Genomic DNA, 20,100 nt, shown 5'->3' on the forward strand with positions numbered 1-20,100 from the left:
CTTACAATTAATTACTAGTGATTAAGGAAGAAACAAGTAACTGATAACAGTCCTAAAATTGTATCCATATAGAGGTATTACACTACAGGGCTATTGACTAAAATTAACATTGGTTGATACAAAAAATATATAAAAATCTAACAGAAAAAAAGATTTTCACATGGTTGTGTATGATACGTCACTTATTCTGGCTTAGCTAAGTGGTTTGCACTTTTGCTTTGCAACACTTGGGTCCTGGGGTCAAATCCCACCAAGGACAACATCTGCAAGTACTTTGTATGTTCTCCTCGTGGGTTTCCTCCAGGTACTGACCCTGTTTGAGTGGATTTCCTCCAGGTACTCCTCCTGTTTCCTTCCACACTCGAAAGACATACTCATAGGGAATTTAGATCGTGAGCCCCAATGGTGATAGTGACGACAATGTCTGTAAAGCGCTGTGGAATATCGTGGCGCCATATAATCAAACAATATATAAGTGAAATTCTTTTAGTTTGTGTGTGCATTTTAGAGTTTTTTACATTTTTAATCTACGAGTTACTTTATTTTATGGGATGTACTTTAGTGACAGATTTCACTTCTAGGCTAAACATTAATATGCAATCTGAAATCTAATACTTTAAAACTCCATTAGCTGGGACAACAGACTGCATAACATTACAGAATTGGAGCTGCAATTGTATTCTTCTCACACCATTATTTATTAATTTCAGAAAAAAGCTGGGGTTTGCATAAAGAACATTATCTATTACACAAGGAATCATTTTCCGGTTATGCAACATGAAAAATCACGGCTGCCACTGCGATGATGATTTATCACTATGTGACATCGGCCAAAATGTTGTAACATTGCCGACAAATAAACTGAAAGTTATATGAGAAAACCACCAGTGGGAAAAATCTGTAAGTAGACTGTGAGATAAACTTCACTGATGCGAAAAGCCAAACACAAGTCGCTGATAAAATCCTTGTCAAGAAAAATAAGGAAACTACATATTAAAATTTAGATAAACAAAAAAGCTTAATGTTTCAATACACCAAGTAATGTTGAGACTTTTTCTTTGAAACCCAGTGACTTTAATTTGTGCCTAATCTCCATTAAAGCCTGGAGATACTGAGTTATTCCTAATACCTTGTGACCACGGACAAGAGAGCCTATAGTAATCCAGACTTTGAGATCCCTTAGGCTAAATTCACATGATGAGTATATGGAACGTTTTTCCCATGTTTACGTTTGGTACTGAAGACTAAGAACACAGCAGTTGTTCGAAACGCGTTCAGTCGTCCATGGCTGCTCCCTAACTATTTTGCTGGTCATTTGTAAGCCCTTGTTCCAATTTTTAAATGTTTGAATAAAGTATTTTTTGATATTTTACATCCTGGAGCTGGATTCCTACATTTTTCTTCTCGCGTTTTTCCCACTACATATTTCCATGCATAAATGCAACAGAGTATCGCAGTTGATGCAAAGTGTGTGGGATATCTCTAAACCTGTGGGGGTTTTTTTTTACAATGCCCATGGTGTGATTTTGAAATCAGCTACTAAACAATTTTTCTTGCTCTAAATATGCATTTTATTTGTGGATTTTCCCCATATATTTGAAAGAGATGAAGAATATCAGTGCAGCTCCCCAGGGCCCTGGTCGTTGCAGTAATGTCATTTCCCTCTAGGGGGAGTGATGCTATGTTTGGAGGCAAAGAAAGACAACTGAATCCAGGTATCACAAATATACAACACATTTCGCACTCCAGGCCACCAGGGAGAGCTATGCTCCTATTTATTAGGGCACTCTTCACACTTAGGTAAAACTGGTGGCCTGGAGAGGACGTTAGGCAGTTGCTGGCTGAGCTTTGCTCAGGTAGTTGGCAGGGGTGGGAGCCTGTCAGAGATCCAGACAGAAGGAAACAGGGCTGTGCCTGCCCTAAGTGCGGCAGTTCCTAAGAAAGGACACAAAAAGAGAACTGTATTGTAGAGAGGGTGAATAAGTCATAGCAAAGGAGTGGATATCAGAAGAGTTCTGCCCTAGACAGGCTGCCTCCTTCTGAGGCGCAGGATCCTGGTAGCCGGAACACCGAGGGAGCAACAGTCCTTTATGCCTTGCTCCAGAGACCGGAAGGACAGCTAATTTCACGTTACTGATCTGCCCCTACACCCAGGAGGCAAGGTGGCACCACTTAGAGGCCGGGGCATGATACAGTCCCTGTATAAAGCCTCAAGCCACCGGTCATACGGGTTTGTCCTATTCATATGGGGGACAGAGAGAGAGAGATAACATCAACAACATCTACATAATCTGTGAGGACCTTATGAGAGGCTTAGCAGTAAGGTACTACAACACCAAGGTGCTAGAGAAAGGCTACTGATTTCCACCTGGATAAGGTGACTCTGGATTTGCCTTCAGACCGGCTGGACTCTGCCTGCCCTGTGATCTGGTGCTCTGGACTGTACATAGTAACATAGTAACATAGTTAGTAAGGCCGAAAAAAGACATTTGTCCATCCAGTTCAGCCTATATTCCATCATAATAAATCCCCAGATCTAACATAGTAACATAGTAACATAGTTAGTAAGGCCGAAAAAAGACATTTGTCCATCCAGTTCAGCCTATATTCCATCATAATAAATACCCAGATCTACGTCCTTCTACAGAACCTAATAATTGTATGATACAATATTGTTCTGCTCCAGGAAGACATCCAGGCCTCTCTTGAACCCCTCGACTGAGTTCGCCATCGAACCGTGGTCCAGCCTATAGCTTACCTCTTCATAAAAACTGATTAGATTGGTTTGACAGGAGCGATTTCTCATAAACCCATGCTGATATGGAGTTAAACAGTTATTCTCATTGAGATAATCCAGAATAACATCCCTCAGAAACCCTTCAAATATTTTACCAACAATAGAGGTTAGACTTACTGGCCTATAATTTCCAGGTTCACTTTTAGAGCCCTTTTTGAATATTGGCACCACATTTGCTATGCGCCAGTCCTGCGGAACAGACCCTGTCGCTATAGAGTCACTAAAAATAAGAAATAATGGTTTATCTATTACATTACTTAGTTCTCTTAGTACTCGTGGGTGTATGCCATCCGGACCCGGAGATTTATCTATTTTAATCTTATTTAGCCGATTTCGCACCTCTTCTTGAGTATGATACAATATTGTTCTGCTCCAGGAAGACATCCAGGCCTCTCTTGAACCCCTCGACTGAGTTCGCCATCACCACCTCCTCAGGCAAGCAATTGCAGATTCCCACCACCCTAACAGTAAAGAATCCTCTTCTATGTTGGTGGAAAAACCTTCTCTCCTCCAGACGCAAAGAATGCCCTCTTGTGCCCGTCACCTTCCTTGGTATAAACAGATCCTCAGCGAGATATTTGTATTGTCCCCTTATATACTTATACATGGTTATTAGATCGCCCCTCAGTCGTCTTTTTTCTAGACTAAATAATCCTAATTTCGCTAATCTATCTGGGTATTGTAGTTCTCCCATCCCCTTTATTAATTTTGTTGCCCAGCTTTGTACTCTCTCTAGTTCCATTATATCCTTCCTGAGCACCGGTGCCCAAAACTGGACACAGTACTCCATGTGCGGTCTAGCTAGGGATTTGTACAGAGGCAGTATAATGCTCTCATCATGTGTATCCAGACCTCTCTTAATGCACCCCATGATCCTGTTTGCCTTGGCAGCTGCTGCCTGGCACTGGCTGCTCCAGATAAGTTTATCATTAACAAGGATCCCCAAGTCCTTCTCCCTGTCAGATTTACCCAGTGGTTTCCCGTTCAGTGTGTAATGGTGATATTGATTCCTTCTTCCCATGTGTATAACCTTACATTTATCATTGTTAAACCTCATCTGCCACCTTTCAGCCCAAGTTTCCAACTTATCCCCATGATGCTGAAGCCTTCAGTAAAAGGTAAAGAGACTGCAACCTTGTGTCCTCATTCTTCACTGCGCCTCTCACCATCCACCATCTACACACTGGGAAGCCCTGGGGACATACTTCACCTGTGGGAAGGTATACCATCTAGCTGCCATAACATCAGCCCAGCGGACCCCTTAAAGCAGCGTCAGTCACCCTGACCGAATACCACAAGTGGCGTCATGAACTTATCCCTTTAAAGACCTTTCCCTTTTACACGGATGTCCCTAGGGCCATGGACCGGGTCAGCCACCATGACATCCCCCTGAGAACCGAAGGACCCGGTACCGAGTACCCCACGGCCCCATGGGGGGCGCTCCATCAACAGATGTAAAAACAAACACTTTTTATTGTTTTTCCACAGAGGAAACTCAATAAAAAAGCATGTAATCCGCACATGACTTTAGAAATAAAGATTCATCATAACTAAGTAACAGGAAATATCCAACACAAAGCAGTTTTATTTAAAACGTGACATACCAAGAGGAAAAAACTACAATAAAAAATCATGTAAAAAATACACTGAAAAATGTGATGAAAAATCATGATTAACCCAATAAAGTTAATAGCTTATACTGTAAAAATTCTGCAGAAAAACTGCAACAACAAAAATGCACTGAACACTCACCGTGGGAACTTAACCCTAGTCATACAGTAAGTAAAGAGCAGGGACATAGCTACTGGAGGCAGAATTAGCATGTGCCCTGGGTGCAGATGCAATGCAGGAAAACTGCAAGGTAATTAACAAGGTATTAAGATGCGGAGCTAATAGAGACCATACACATTATATAAAAAGTAGACTAAGGGCATATCCGGGACTTTAAAAAAAACTGTGCCTAAGTACTAACAGGCATGTAATTGCTAACAGAAGCAACTACCTGTCTGTTTTACCCTGTGCCGGTCAGTAACCGCTCCTGCCAGAGATTCAGCTGCTCCCTGTCAACAGAGCAACAATTTATCCTCCTGTTGACAGAGTAAACATACTGTATCATGCTGATTGACAGCCGGCTTCCTCCAATTAGGCTGCGGGATGCCAGTTGTAAATCAGCATGACACCAGTAGTCCCATCCTGTCTACAGGAAAAGAAACTGCTGCTCTGTTGATGTGACATCAACTGAAGTCTGTGGCAGCTCTGTGCTGGCGGAGAATGGCATTGGGCACAATGGGCAGGAAGGTAGCAACTACCTGCCTGTTAGTGCTTAGTACATTTTTTTCTAAAGTCCAGGGTATCCTTTTGATTGAACAACCGTTGAAAGTGGACCAACTGTTGAACTACTTCTCTGTTATGCCATGAACATTTTAGTCTATATTGGTTGTTGCTACCATTCAAACTGTTTAAAAAGACAGCAGCCTTAGGTAATACAATATCGGGGGTGGGGGGATCAGTATCATGGCCAGCACAAGATGACGTTCAAAATCCACAGAAAAAAAGTTAAATGAAAGGGATAAAGAAAAGGTGTTTATTCACCCAGGTATGCAAATTATCTCTTTAGAGAGGAAGAGGGCTTAAACTCTAGTGCCACCTAATGGAAGCAGCAATCCTAAAAGTCACTATTGATCCTTTAATGAGCCTTGCAATATGACTTAGGATAAAAGCCAAATCAGAATCTCAATTTGTAGACAGTGTTTCAGGGTACTGCCCCTCGAAAGTGCAAAGCATGAGATCTGATTTGGCTGGGTGAGAGGCTAAGACTGGGATCTAAGGGGTAAGGTTTTTTATTGTGTAGAGTGACTTGCCAGGTCTGGCACACCAGTATGAGGAGTCTTAAAATCCTTACATGCTCTTCTGGTACCAGCATCATTACAACCACTACTGGTCTTTCTTATCAATCAAAGAAACTTAGAGATAATAAGTCCCTAAATACCATAGTTATGTTAAAATACATAGCAATAAGAAAACATATAAGGGCCAATTCATTTTTGCATTTATTCCTTGCTTTGTTTAGTTTTTGGTGTTCTTCGCCATTTTTTCCACTTATGCCGAATTCTTTTTTTAATTTGCCCTATTTTTAAAATTTATTTTATATGTGTTTGCCTGTTTTGTTTTTATGTTCAAAACTGTGGAAGGAATTAAGGTTTCCTGCGGTTTTCGCTTAATTTATTATTTGAGACTTTTTGAAAAGCTACAAAATATGTCACAAATTGATAAATTGAACCCAACAATGATTTGAGTTGAAATTTCCCATTGCATCAACTTTAGACTAATGTGGCATTGAACTAAACTTTTAGTACAAGTGAAGAAAAACCCAACTACAACGTCAAGGATTGAGAATTGTTGATATTATTGTATTGTAGATGTCTTTGCCATTCAGAGTATGCGGAAAGCCAAGTAATATGAATTGGTATAATTTATTAGTTCTTACGAGCAGTCAGAATGGATAAGGAGCATCCAACGTTATGTATAAACAGTGAATTTGGACTTAATAGCTTGGACATTACATGACTGTCCTCTAACCTATACCCTACCTTTCGGGCTTTGAAAGATATACAAGCAATAACCTGATGACACGTCTGGGTATGAAGTAACAAAAAAAAAAGTCACAGGCTCATAAAAAACACATTTTGCATCTATAAAGACATTATTATTCTGAATGCAAAAGTGAGAAAAGGCCATTAAATGCAAATTAGCACTTCAGTAGCAGACAGGGATCAAAGTGATTCTGCAGTAGATAATCCATTAGAGAGGTTATGTGAAAGTTCGATGTCCTGCTAATGTAAGGAACACTGTCATTTTATTTGGTGGCTCACATACAGCCTCACCTTTGCTGAAGGTACATTGATATATTAGGGAATCATATAAATGGCACATATCTCAAAAGCTTATTGGTCTGATCACATATCTCCATAGTCCTTAGAGTTGGTCAAAGTGGTTGGGATTATTGGCTGCACTAATTTTGATATAAATAAAGCCTTCTTCACATTAAATATAGGAGATCTGCTCTGATCAAACAGAAGAATGCATATCGGCACAATGGAGAAGGAAATACTGCCTAACACTTTATTAAGGAATTATTCCCCTCTCCCTTGTGTTGAAATCCAAATCTCCTATTAATCAATAAAGAAGTACAGGTAAGAAGATCTCCCAATCTAATATGTAAGGACTCGGAGCCCAATCTGTTCTTTTAAGGACAGTAATGGAAGAAAGAATCATTTTTTGGCCAAAAAACATATTGTGTATTCTGGAATATTAGGAAAGCTTTTTGAAATTTCCATTCCTTAATGCTTCATTCATTTCTATTTGTAGTGTAAAGGAAACTATTTCAATAATAAATATCTATTAAGAACTGAACTTTGGGCAAATCCGATATTTTATATGAAGGACTAGAAACTATCTAAAGCCATGTTGCCCAAAGCAAAGGAAAAAAAGGCTTAACCTCAAGGGCAAAGGTGACAGATTTCTGCCTGTCTATCACTGTAAGCATATACAGGACATCATTGTGTGTCCAGTGGGCACAGTGGTACAACAGTCCCTCATTGTCCCCAAGGCCTACAGCAAAGCCTTGTGGCTACGTAAATGAGGCAAGGGTCATTTGACTCGTGTCGGGGTTCCTGTTTCTTTTCCTGATAAAACCAGCATAAAAACATACGGGTTATGTAGCTAAGGGCTAGAATTAACTCTATTGTACTTACTGTGATTTAATAGGTAAACAGGGTATTTCTGGATGTTGTTAAAATGTCATGTTAATTAATGGAAGGTGGTAGAGCTAGTAAATCATTAGCTCCTCAGAAAATATACAATATGAGCATAATGCTATCAGTGGCTATACCTTAACACAAGAAGAATGGTTTCTAAAGGATGTAGTGTTATAATCTGGACTCTCACATAAGTAAAAAGTTTTACATTCCTTAATTTACCAGCAACAAAAAGAAATATGTAAGAACAAAAGAAAAAGGCTTTCTGACAATATATACTGTAAAGTGTATGTACTTTTGTAACCATTTTTGATAATGCTCAAAATCACCTAAAACATAAAACGAGACAGCTTTGCAAATAAAATGGATAAAAACAAACTAAAAAAGATCTGTGAGCTTCTAAGGTACCAACTGCAAACCAGTACTGTTGGCTTTTTTGTATAAAAACTAGCGCAAGAATGAATAGAAAGTGTTCATCATTGCAACAAATATCTCATATTCAGCTCTGCGCCAATGAAGGAAAAAGCTTAATTCTGATTTGTGGCTATCAGCAGCTCTTCAAGTTCTTGTCTATTCTAGTTGGGTTCCTACGTATATGGTGAGATCAAGGGAGTGGAAGAGGGACGAAGGAGCTTACCACGCTGAGAATGTGTAGCTGGAAATTTGTCCCGTAGTTCCTCCAGAGGGTGCAGGTTCCACCTTATGGGAGCTGACTTTGCTCTAACCTATTGCAATTGTACTTTTGTATAGACGATATATATGTTGGATTGTTACACTTATGCCTCATTTAGTCTATGACTAAGGGTGTGTATACACCTGAAACGCGTGAGGTACGAGGCCTCGCCTTTTAATGTTTTAACTACATTTGACTAAAGAATCCATTTTATCCCTGGATGGTTGTGCCAGAATCTTTCCTTGTTTTCCATGTTCCTACGTATAGTCTTTGTTATTCTACTCCTTCAGACCCTTTTTCTAATAGCTGAAGAAGGAGTAGATTAAAAAAAAAATAAATGTGTCCATACACATAAAAGAAAGTTGGCTGAGAACGTGGTGGAGTTGGCCAACTCTTATGTGTAAAAGGGTCTAGGAACTCTCTCCCAATAGATGGTGCATTCGCACTGTAAAGAGAAAATACATTACCGTTTGAGAAAACTAGACAGAGACAAGTCAGAAGTTTTAATCGGTGGAGGTGTCAGTAAATACTTTGCTTAGACTTTCTATTCAGTCTGTCATATAAACAGTCTCAGAAGACGGCAGTACTTGGTTGATTGTCTCTGCCCCTCTGCTTTAGTTCTCAGTACTTGGGCAACCAATCAAAACATCTGCTATGTTGGAATAACAGGTCACAAGTTTTCTAAAAGTGCAGTCACCCTTTAAGTCTAGAGTTGTACAGTGACTTCTGGAGCTCTGTGTGTCTTTCAGGTCTTAACCATTGAGCTGGTGCTACAGATCAGATCAATAGACCGAATCGCATACATCTCTGTGTTCTGCAAAACTGTGGACTGCAGCAATCACTAACACTGGAAAGTCGTATTACAAAAAGTAGAACCATACAACGAAGACATGAGTCAACATAATGTGTATCTGCGCAGTGTAAGAGCTGTGCAAGCACTGTGTATCTGGAGACGCAAAGGTCTGTTCTGGACCTGTCCCCACAAAATTGAAGACATACTTATACAATACTTTTATTTCCATGTATTGGCAAGATAAAAGCAAGGGTGCAGTGGGTTCAAATCCCATCAAGGACAACATCTGCAAGGAGTTTGTATGTCCTCCTTGTGTTTGTGTGGATTTCCTCTGTGCTCTCCAGGTCACTTTTACACGCCAAAGACCTACTGATTAGGAAGTTAGATTGTGAGACCCAATAGGAACAGCAATAATGACAATATCTGTGAAGTGCTGTGGAATATGATGGCGCTATAGAAGTAAGGATAATAAATACATTTTATAACTGTGACCACAACTCTCTGTATTCACTTTGCCTACTACAGTGGTCTATCTGGCAGAACATCCTTTCAAAAGTTGGTCAAATCTGAATGAAAAGGTAATTCCTATCTTACAGGTATTGTTGGAAAGTGCTTGATGAAATAAGCACTTTTGTAATTTACTTATTAAAAAATCTCCCTCTGTTCCTCTGATAAGTACAATTTAATTTCTTGTTATTTCCAGCTTATTTTCTAGGTTACTGGCAACTTCTGACCAATTATACACAGTGCTTCAAAGTTCTTTTCAATAGAGATTGTAAGGCCTGCACTTAGGGTGGCCAGGATTGCTGAAGATCAAAGTTATCTCCTAATCCCAGCCAGTTTCATCACTCATCCCTTTCTGCATAGGCAGAAATGCCTCATCTGGTAGCATCGGGAGTGCACACCCCAAGCCAATAGTACAACAATGCTGCTAGTCCCAGCTGTCAATCAAGCAGCAGCAGCAACCGCCCCGACCATCAGTCAGGAAGTCGGCCGGCTGGGGAGCACTGCGCTCCTGAAGTGAACAGATAGTGTGGGGCTAAGGGTACCGTCACACTATACCATTTCGATCGCTACGACGGTACGATTCGTGACGTTCCAGCGATATCGTTACGATATCGCTGTGTCTGACACGCAGCAGCGATCAGGGATCCTGCTGAGAATCGTACGTCGTAGCAGATCGTATGGAACTTTCTTTCATCGCTGGATCTCCCGCTGTCATCGCTAGATCGGTGTGTGTGACACCGATCTAGCGATTCGATCCAGCGATGCGTTCGCTTGTAATCAGGGTAAACATCGGGTAACTAAGCGCAGGGCCGCGCTTAGTAACCCGATGTTTACCCTGGTTACAAGCGTAAAACTAAAAAAAAACAAACAGCACATACTTACATTCTGGTGTCCGTCAGGTCTCTTGCCGTCTGCTTCCAGCACTGTGACTACCGGCCGTAAAGTGAAAGCAGAGCACAGCGGCTGTGCTTTCACTTTCACTTTACGGCCGGCAGTCACAGTGCGGGAAGCAGAGACTGCAAGGGACCTGACGGACACCAGAATGTAAGTATGTGCTGTTTTTTTTATTTTAGTTTTACGCTTGTAACCAGGGTAAACATCGGGTTACTAAGCGCGGTCCTGCGCTTAGTTACCCGATGTTTACCCTGGTTACCCAGGGACCTCGGCATCGTTGGTCGCTCGAGAGCTGTCTGTGTGACAGCTCCCCAGCGACCACACTACGATTTACCTACGATCACGGCCAGGTCATATCGCTGGTCGTGATCGTAGGTAAATCGTATAGTGTGACGGTACCCTAACTGATCAATTATTGCTTAGGAATGGATCTTGGGAAACCAAGATCACAAACTCACAAAAGAGATGATAACATTTAACATCTTTGCAAAATTTTGACCTACGAGTTTTCTTAAAAATCGGATCAATGCTTCTCTATCCAATGTATTCATTGTAATTAACTCATTATGATCAATACATGGAAATCATTATCTGACTTAGTACATCCTTATTATCAGTTCATCTCCTTGCATGCAAATTCCCTGTCTGTGCTGGGGCTTAAAATCTAATTTCCCGATATTTTCTGCCTCTTCCAATGCACCAACTCTCGCATGTTATTCTGTCTAGTAAAATAGCTGACTCCTGCAGTGCTTTCCACTCTTGCTTGCAGGAAATATCCCATGTAATATTTATAATTGGTGGCCAATGATAACAAACCGCACTCCACAGGAGTCCTTCAAGGGGAGCACTAGTTAATAGTGGGAGTATTTGATAGGTATTAAGCCTCACAGCAGGAATGCCAGGCTTCTCCCTGCCCACATGTTTACCCAACTATACATGCAATCATCCTTCAATTTTTATTTGCAGCGTCTATGACTTTTCATCTGTTTAAGATATCAGCCCATTTATATATAATAGAAAAGGACACAGGGTAAACCAAAAGGGCAAATTCCCCACTCGGAGATTCTGATAAGGATTGCATTTGGGACATGTATTCCTTTCAAATGCCACTTCCATTAAGCTTCAATAGCAGCTGCGGAGGCGTTCTTCAAGGTACAGACATTTCTACACCTATTCATGTTCTCAGCAGGGGTTCAGTAAGTTTCACTTGATGCAAACACGATGTCCATCAGAAAATATAGAGTGGGACAGAACCTGATTCCCATTGGAACCATAGGAAAACAGGCAGGATTTATCCTGGACCAGAGATCAAAGGGCAGTGATATAATGTGTTTACGATGGGATCCTCGGAAACGTGGAGAATTATTCAGTTCAGAAAGACTTACGTAAGATACTATGTAGGTGTAACTATTACCAGGCTAACGGACTAAAGTTTGTAATCAAGTTATAGTTCTGGCAAAAAGATAAATTGTAGTGATACAGGTTCAGTTTTGAAACAGTAAATTACACTGAGCTGGTTATTGCTTAGTTGGAATAGATTTGTGCAGGCCTGCAGTCCTATGTAAGACCACTGATAAGATATTCTTTTACGTGCTTGATGTTAGAAGTTGTTATTTAAATTGACAGATGACATAAGAGCTTTATTTTTACAGACCTGTCTATGTGGTTATTATATACGCCATTATTACACAATATCTTTGCCTTATTAGCAGCAAATATAAGGGTATAAAGGCTCCACCCGTATTTGGTCCAGCCACCAGTGTCTTTTACAGAGGCGGTTCCCGATATATTGCCTGACTATAATGACGCCATCATTATCAGATTAGTGAGGGTACAACCCCAGGTAACCCCACCGATCAGCTGATGATGCTTCTCACCAGTGTAGTGATTGTGCCAAGTATTGCAGCTCAGACCTGATCAGAAACATCTAAAACCACAAACCTCATTGACAATCCAAAATGCATAATAGTAGATAAACCAAACAGGAAGCTTTATACAGGCCAAGCAAAATACAGTAACTTTATTTCAATAATCAAAGATAAAAATATATATAGGTATAAAATGAAACAGCACATATGGGGCTAAGGTCACGTTCACACGTTCAGTATATGGTTAGTATTTTACATCAGAATATAATCAAAAGAATAATAGAAACTTGTCACCACTTCCGTATTTATCACACACTCCTGGTTTTGTGTTACAAATACTGATCTAAAATACTGAACTTGAGGACATGATCCTATGGTGGGGATAAGCAGGAACAAATATAGAAATCTTAATCAGATACTGTATATGTAACATAAATTAAATCCTTCAAATTCAAAGTTTCGCACTGATCCCTGGACGAAGCACTTCAGTGCAAAACGCGAGTCGGGTGTGGTGGGCCTCTGGACATCTATCCTTAGGGTAGTTATATCATGATCATTTTTAACTATATCTAAATACTACTACTTAGCATACAGTTACCTACTTATTTTTGTATTTACAACCTCAAGTAAATTATGGATGTGCTATATGATTGCTTTCTGCCATCCATCTCATTCTATCACCCTATATCAAGATTATATGGTTGCGTTTGTGGTTTTGCTATGTGTATGTGTGGGTACATATGTATATACACATCTGTTTGCATGTATATGTGTATATGTATGTATACCTTGAATGACCTGCAGGATTGAATTTATGTTATGTATACTGTATCTGATTAGTACCGTATTTGTATATTTTTATTCGGGTATCCCCACCATTAGCCCCATATGTGCTGCGTTATTTTATACCTATATAGATTTTTATCTTTGATTGTAGAAATAATGTTATTGTGTTTTACTTGGCCTGTATAAAGCTTTTTTTTAGTATAGCTCAGACCTATTCATTTGAATGGGACTGAGCCACTGCAGGTTGTATGGAGCTGTCACTGGTGAACAGTGAAGAGGATGCTCAGCAATCATCTGATCTGTGAGATCACCAGGAGTCGGAGTTTCATCAAGCTGATATGGAAGGGCTATCCTTAGGCAATCATTATCAAAATCTTGGAAAGCCAATTACATAATTCCACAATCTCTGTCTGATCTACAACTGCAAAAGTGCAAATTCTGCGAAATTTCTTTGACATAACAAGAACATAAATATGTATTTTTCAAGCACCTACCTGTTTTTCTTAACGGAAAATCATCCTTGCTATCTTGAGCCCCTGTTAAAGGATATTTGTATGATGGAGAGGTCCCACTTAGTGGAGGAGAACTTTGATCCAATGAAGCGTGATGTGCTGCCCTGCAACATAGACAACTAAATTAGACAACTCTTAACAATGGTGTTACCCATATAACACTTTACAATTCTCCTGTATATTCGCTCGCATTGTATTATACATGACGGTGAGCTTGACAGATCTATTTATATGTCATGTGCCATAAATTGATGTAGAAGGAGGCAAAGGATCTTGAATAGTGATGGGCGAGTATACTCGTTACTGGAGATTTCCCGACCATGCTCGAGTGGTCTCCGAGTATTTGGGTGTGCTTGGAGATTTAGTTTGTGTCACCATAGCTGCATGATTTGTGGCTGCCAGACAGCTTGAATACATGCAGGGATTGCCTGTTTGTTATGGAATCCCCACATGTGTTCAGGCTGTCTAGCAGCCGCAAATCATGCAGCTGCGGCAACAAAAACTAAATCTCCGAGCAGTTACAAATACTCAGAGAACGCACGAGCATTGTCGGGAAATCTCCAGTAACGAGTATACTCGTCCATCACTAATCTTGAGTACATTTTTGAAGTCCCATACAGTCACTAATGTATGTCTGAGAACCTACAAAAACATTTTCTTACACAGGAAGCTTTCAATATAAATGGATATAATATTCAAAATGTTAAATAGTTGTTAAGTATGTCTTCCCTGAGCTGCAGTTCTCAGCAGTGGTCGCCGTCAGAATGATAATTGCTGATTGGTGGGGTGCTGGACCTCCACCAATTTAATATTCATGACCTATCTTAAGGCTAGTGGTCCGTTTACATGCACAGACTGATGGGACAACACACGACTGCCTGTCTACACAGGAAGACCAAAGTAATTTATGCACGTAGGCTTCCATATTTCTCAGAAGTCTGAATCCTGTTCACACAGGACGATCCGCTGCCAAGAACGATGAACTTTTTATGCTGCAACAAAGATCATTTCACCCAATGAATGACCTCTTTGCTCGTTCATCCGGTGATCGACAACCTGATTACACAGCAAATAATCATGAAACAAGCGTTTTTAACATGGCTTGTTCACAATTACCATCCTTAGGCCATCCATGTCGTTAGCCTCAACAACCCATTTACGAAGACCAAAGCATTGACTTTCTTGATAAGGTATGAAACATGTAGTCCTGTTTTAGCAGCAGGAGATAAGATGATATGTTTGCAGCTTTGTGTATATCTTTGGTAAAGCTGGTAATGTCTAAGTGTGTTTATATTAAGCTTAATTTTTTAAGTTGATTTGTAATGAAAAAAACATGAATCCAAAACCTAATAACCCAAGTAATTTTTGATAATAAGACATTGAGATATGATGACATACGTGTACCAAAGCTTGGGGTGGCGGCCCATGGAATGATTGGTTCCGTTTGTAAAAGTATCTTTTGTGGCAGATTTACTCAGGAGGAATTCCTGGAGTTTCAGCTTTACCTCGGTGCTGGCTACAGCTCCTACAACCCAAAAAAAGAGAAAACATCACCAAACAATGTAAAACCGATAGGAGCATGAGACTTCTCTAGACAAAACGAGAACACCTTTGTGAGGCACACAAGCCAGAAATATAAAACTATAAATACATATTAATGTTACAGCATATCCCCTGTGTGGAGAAGGGGTTAAATGTGATTTAGGAAGTGTGACTTCATTTTGCTTGTTTCTAGGTAACAGAGTCACGCAGTGTGCACTCCACTAGGAGGAAACTCCTATAAATGTGACAATTTAATTTAGCTTCCCACACTATTTGTTTACCCATAGGGTAGTAGAGGAATTACTTACTGCCGGCATTGCAAATTAATATCGTGGCTCCGAAGACATAAAATATATTGAATATGCTGTTGGAAAATGGATTAAATGCACTCCCTTAAGGTCAATTAAACCTCAGTTTGTTCTTATTGAGCGCTAAATGAAAAACCTGCTGCACCTACATGGTGGGATGAGACCAAACTCTGCAAATTAAGCAAAAATCAGTGCAGTTTGTAGCAATCAAATGGCCACTGGGAGTCATTCAATGCTTGACTATGCAAAAGGGTAATGTCACCAGGACTGGTTCCCTTAAATTGGGATATCTATTGGCCTCAGTGATGTAGAGTCCATAGTCTTCCCCCTCTAAAAACTACTTATGTATAGAAGGAAGAGCATATACTACATAATGTATGTTGTGTCTACATTGACCTACAGGCTCCTTCATAGCCAGAAGAGGCCAAAGAAGTGTCATGTGACTCTTCTTTCTGAATACATAAGAATAACTCACTGAAAAAAAAGACTAAAAATAAATAAAAACATCGCTGAAAGAGGGAAATAGCAGCCATACTTGAAAAACCATGCCCAGACATAAATGCACAAATAGGATGCAGCAGGTTCCCCATCATAAAGTCGTGGGGCAGCACAGGTGCAAAACACTGAAAACAGATACTTACTAACCCACTAAACATCTGTAGGGTGGCTGCCCAGTATTATAATTGCTCACAGGTCTGCATAGGGTGTCATTCACACTATTATGTGAGATGCAGATCTATCTGTATAGCAGCCAATTACCAACACCCCTACTATTACATCAGGCGGGCTGCCAATACCAAATGTGCATCCACAGGCAAGACACCCCACATTACCCAGCCACCGCTAGGAAAATTAATTGATTTTTAATTTAGTGTAGGATTTGCAAGATTATGAGGCCCTTGACGCAGGTTGCGAGCTTGTGCATTTGGGGCAAAATATCGACCAATAGCTCTTGCATTATATATATTTTTTTGCGTTTTTTTGATCCAGTGATGGCTGGGTAATATGGGGTGTCTGGCCTGTGGGTGCACATTTGGTATTGGCAGCCTGCCTGATGTAATTGGAAGGCGTCGGTAATTGGCTGCTATAGACATAAACGTGCATCTCACACAATAGTGTGAATGACACCCAATGCAGGCCTATGTGCAATTAGAATACTAGGCAGCCGCCCCACGGATGTTTGGTTGGGTTAGTAAGTGGTTGTTTTATTTTGCACCTGTGCTGCCCCCCGCCTTTATAATGGGGAACCTGGCTGCATCCTGTTTGTACATTTGTGTCTGGACATGGTATTGTAAGTATGGCTGCTTTTTCTATCTTTCAGTGATGTTTTTTTATTACTACATAAGAAGACTAATTAGTAATTAAGTGAATTTATGGTTAAATGATATATCAGAGAGTGAAATCAAATTTTTTGCCAAATTAACTATAAGTCAGCAACTAAGGCTGTGGAGTCACAGTTGGAAATGAAGTCCTAGTGTGGAAAAGTCAGGCTCTCAACTTACCGGCTCCACTCATTAGATTTAAGTTTTGCAATTACATTGCAATACTGTATATTGTATTGTTATCATTATTTTATTCACTGTCATTAAACCCCTTGATTTGGACCGATTTATTATATTCACCTCAACCATGAGCGCTATCGGAGGTGCAGAGGTCGGAGCTGCACCCAGCCCTGGTCCTTGGTTGTACCTCTGCCACATAATAGGATATCAGTATTATAAATTGTACATGTTGAGGGGCCAGGTTTCAGTTTTTGCATTGGGGTCCTCGACCTTAAAATTACATCTATTTCCCACCATGGATATAAAACTATAAAATACTAAAACTATAAACTATAAAAAAAACTATAAATAGAACCCACTTGGCGCCCACACCTAGACCCCATCTTCCGGGGGAAATGAACCTTATTCCTCCCGGAAGCATTCATGTATCAGTTATGAGGGTGGCGTTGGTGCGGGTTCAGTCACTGCTCTATGTGTAGAGAGCAGCAGCTGTAATCGAGCTCCCAGCACTAACTGACAGCAGCTCAGCATTAGGGCTGGCTGTCAGTCAGTGTCGGAGGCACGGTTATAGGTGCCACTTTCTATAGACAGAGTGGTGACTGATCCCGCGCCGACAACACCCCCATGACTGAAACATGAATGCTACCGAAAGTAATAAAGTTAATTTCCTCCGGGCAGCGGGGCTTTCAGTCCATGCAGTGGATCAGATGACAAATAAATGCTTTTTTTAAAAAAAAAATTCATTCCTTTCCATTTTAATCACAGTTTTCCTTTTAGATCATCACTTAGTAAACTATTCGGCACCATATACCAATCGCTGTCCATGCAAGCAGAGATATCCCAAACAATGGCGTCTGCTTGTGGAGTCAGCAACACAGTATGGAGGCAATCCTTTCCTTTCATATAGAAAAGGGATACATTGGTTACAGCTTATAAGTTTCTGCAGTGCCCCTAGACTACATAGCTGATAAGGCAGAAATATAAGGCATATGGCCAGCATAAGTCACCATGGAGCAAATCTATTTTACAAAAATTAACTAGTGATTTGCACCAAAAAGAACAAAACTTTGTTCCAGACTTGTCACTTTAATGTCTAAATATTGAACATTTCTATTGTCTAAATATTGAACATTTCAATTTTTTTTTAAATCAAAGTCAGTTTTTGGCACAAAAATGGTCGACTTGCTACCACCGCACATTTATTCTAAGATTAGACTTTCATCTTAGCAAATAAAAAAAGACAGAAGTAATGCCGCAGTCTCTGTTTTGCTTCACAAAATGACAATTTAAATCACATACATGAAAATAAATATTATATGAAGAATTAAACTATTTATTCTATGCAGGGAAAAAATGTATAACACTGGATATGTTTGGTACACACGCACAATAACATGAATTGTGTCCTCCACTACACTAGATATAAGATAAGAACTGTTCATCTTCAAGGAAAACTGCTTGTATTTGTCTCCCTCTAGTGAGCAAGCACATACAACACTTATTGTTCAAAAATAGCTTCAGCTCTTCTTGGTTCCTCTTCATCGAAACATCCTGCAGATATTTGTGAACCTCTAAAAATGTTCAAGGTTACTGAAAAGGGGCTAAAAATGTTTGTTGTGTCTAAAGAAACCAGTAACATCCTACTCAAAGAACATCTAAAAATACAAGTGATGTGAGGAAGCAGTAGGACAAGGGTCTAAGGAAGTGTCCAATGGTGCTAAGATTATCTACATCTTCGTATTTGGGCCAAATACAACAAAATATACATGTAAGAAATAAGTTTTATTCTACAGTGGGGATTTTATCTACCAAATTTAGAAAGAAAGTAATGCAAAACTTCTTTGTGTCCCTTCATGTTCATTGAATTCCCTGGAGACAGCGTTAGGATCTTACAAGAAGGATGCTTTTCCGCTAAGAGAAGTGGATGCTCTTCTGTGGAATCAGGAATTGAATTGGTCCTAATAACTTGATTCATCTCACATTGCAAATAAATTTTGTATTTTAAAGAGGTTATCACTTTTCTATAAAGAAAATAAATACAAAAAATAACAGCACATGCTGTAAAACAAAGAAAGGAAGTGCTGAGATCTTATCCCTTGCCGATCCAGTGGTCCTCAGGCTACCGCTAGAGTCAATCAATGACTGCATTACTGGCATCCTGGCTCTCTGTTGAGCGGTGGTGCCAGGAAAGTGTGGCACATAACCCCTGTGGCTACTGACTGGCTGCAGTGGTAACTTGGCTTGCCACTTCTACATATGACCGAGGAGGGGACCATTGCTATTGAGCTGAATCAGTAAAGGATACTAGGGGTGAGTACTGTTTTGGTCCCTCATTTTGCTTTACAACATTTGCTATTTTTCTCTTTCAGAAATAGAATAAGCCATTTAAGACTTTTTTTATCTTGACCTTGAAGCACGATGATTATAAGGAGTCTCTGATGTCTCTCATGGTGAACTATAAATTTGCTGAGTAATAAAAATCTCTAGGCACCATGCAGATCTTTGCTATGTCTCTTGAATCTTGATCCTATAGTTGGCAATATGGCTCCTGAACGAAAACTTGTCAAATGGATTAATGAGCTACAGACTTCCATTATTAGCTAAACATACTCATAAAGACCATGAATATAGGTAGTTTGGTGCAAACAACTTTCTAAAAACAAATATAAACTATCTCAAAATATGAAAGTTTATTGTTAAAGGGTTGAAGGTTTTGACCGACATTCTATCTTCAGGGGTGGACCTCTGCGCAGCCTCGTCCTGGCTTCCTCCTTCCATCGGGTCATGCACTCCTGGTTGATTGACAGCTTGGACTAGTAGTATAGATAAGCCTCTGGGCCCAAAAGTTCTCATTCCAATGCTGCATCTACAGGAAGATTTGACTCTGTAGCATTGGAGGAGGGAATGGATACGGAAGCAGACCAGATAATGCCAGCATCAGAGCAACACTAGGAAGCTGTATAGCAAAGACCTGTCTTCTTGCTTAGGTGACGGGCCACCTATGATAAACTGCAAACGTGGCTAATAACTTAGGTAATGATGAAAAAAATATAAATAAATGAAAAAAATTATGTCTTCTTGAGAGGGTAAGAGAGATCGATAGGATTTTTTGAGAGGTTTGTAAGTTCAAAGTTTGCTTGTTTTTACAAGCTTTTTGCTAT

The 20,100-nt window shown here is 40.0% G+C and overlaps 1 protein-coding gene across 2 annotated transcripts in view; it reads right to left on the minus strand.

Annotated features, from left to right (window-relative positions):
- Positions 1-20,100, minus strand: part of HDAC9 (histone deacetylase 9) — a 774,871-nt gene that overhangs the window by 110,372 nt on the left and 644,399 nt on the right. For both annotated transcript variants that reach the window (XM_069729825.1, XM_069729826.1), the window contains 2 exons: positions 14,986-15,112; positions 13,570-13,691 (listed from right to left, as the gene is read on the minus strand). In XM_069729825.1, the coding sequence (XP_069585926.1) occupies positions 13,570-13,691; positions 14,986-15,112 (249 nt within the window). The remainder of the gene's footprint in view (positions 1-13,569; positions 13,692-14,985; positions 15,113-20,100) is intronic.

Source organism: Ranitomeya imitator, chromosome 6, assembly GCF_032444005.1.
Source record: "Ranitomeya imitator isolate aRanImi1 chromosome 6, aRanImi1.pri, whole genome shotgun sequence".
In the NCBI taxonomy this organism is placed as follows: domain Eukaryota; kingdom Metazoa; phylum Chordata; class Amphibia; order Anura; family Dendrobatidae; genus Ranitomeya; species Ranitomeya imitator.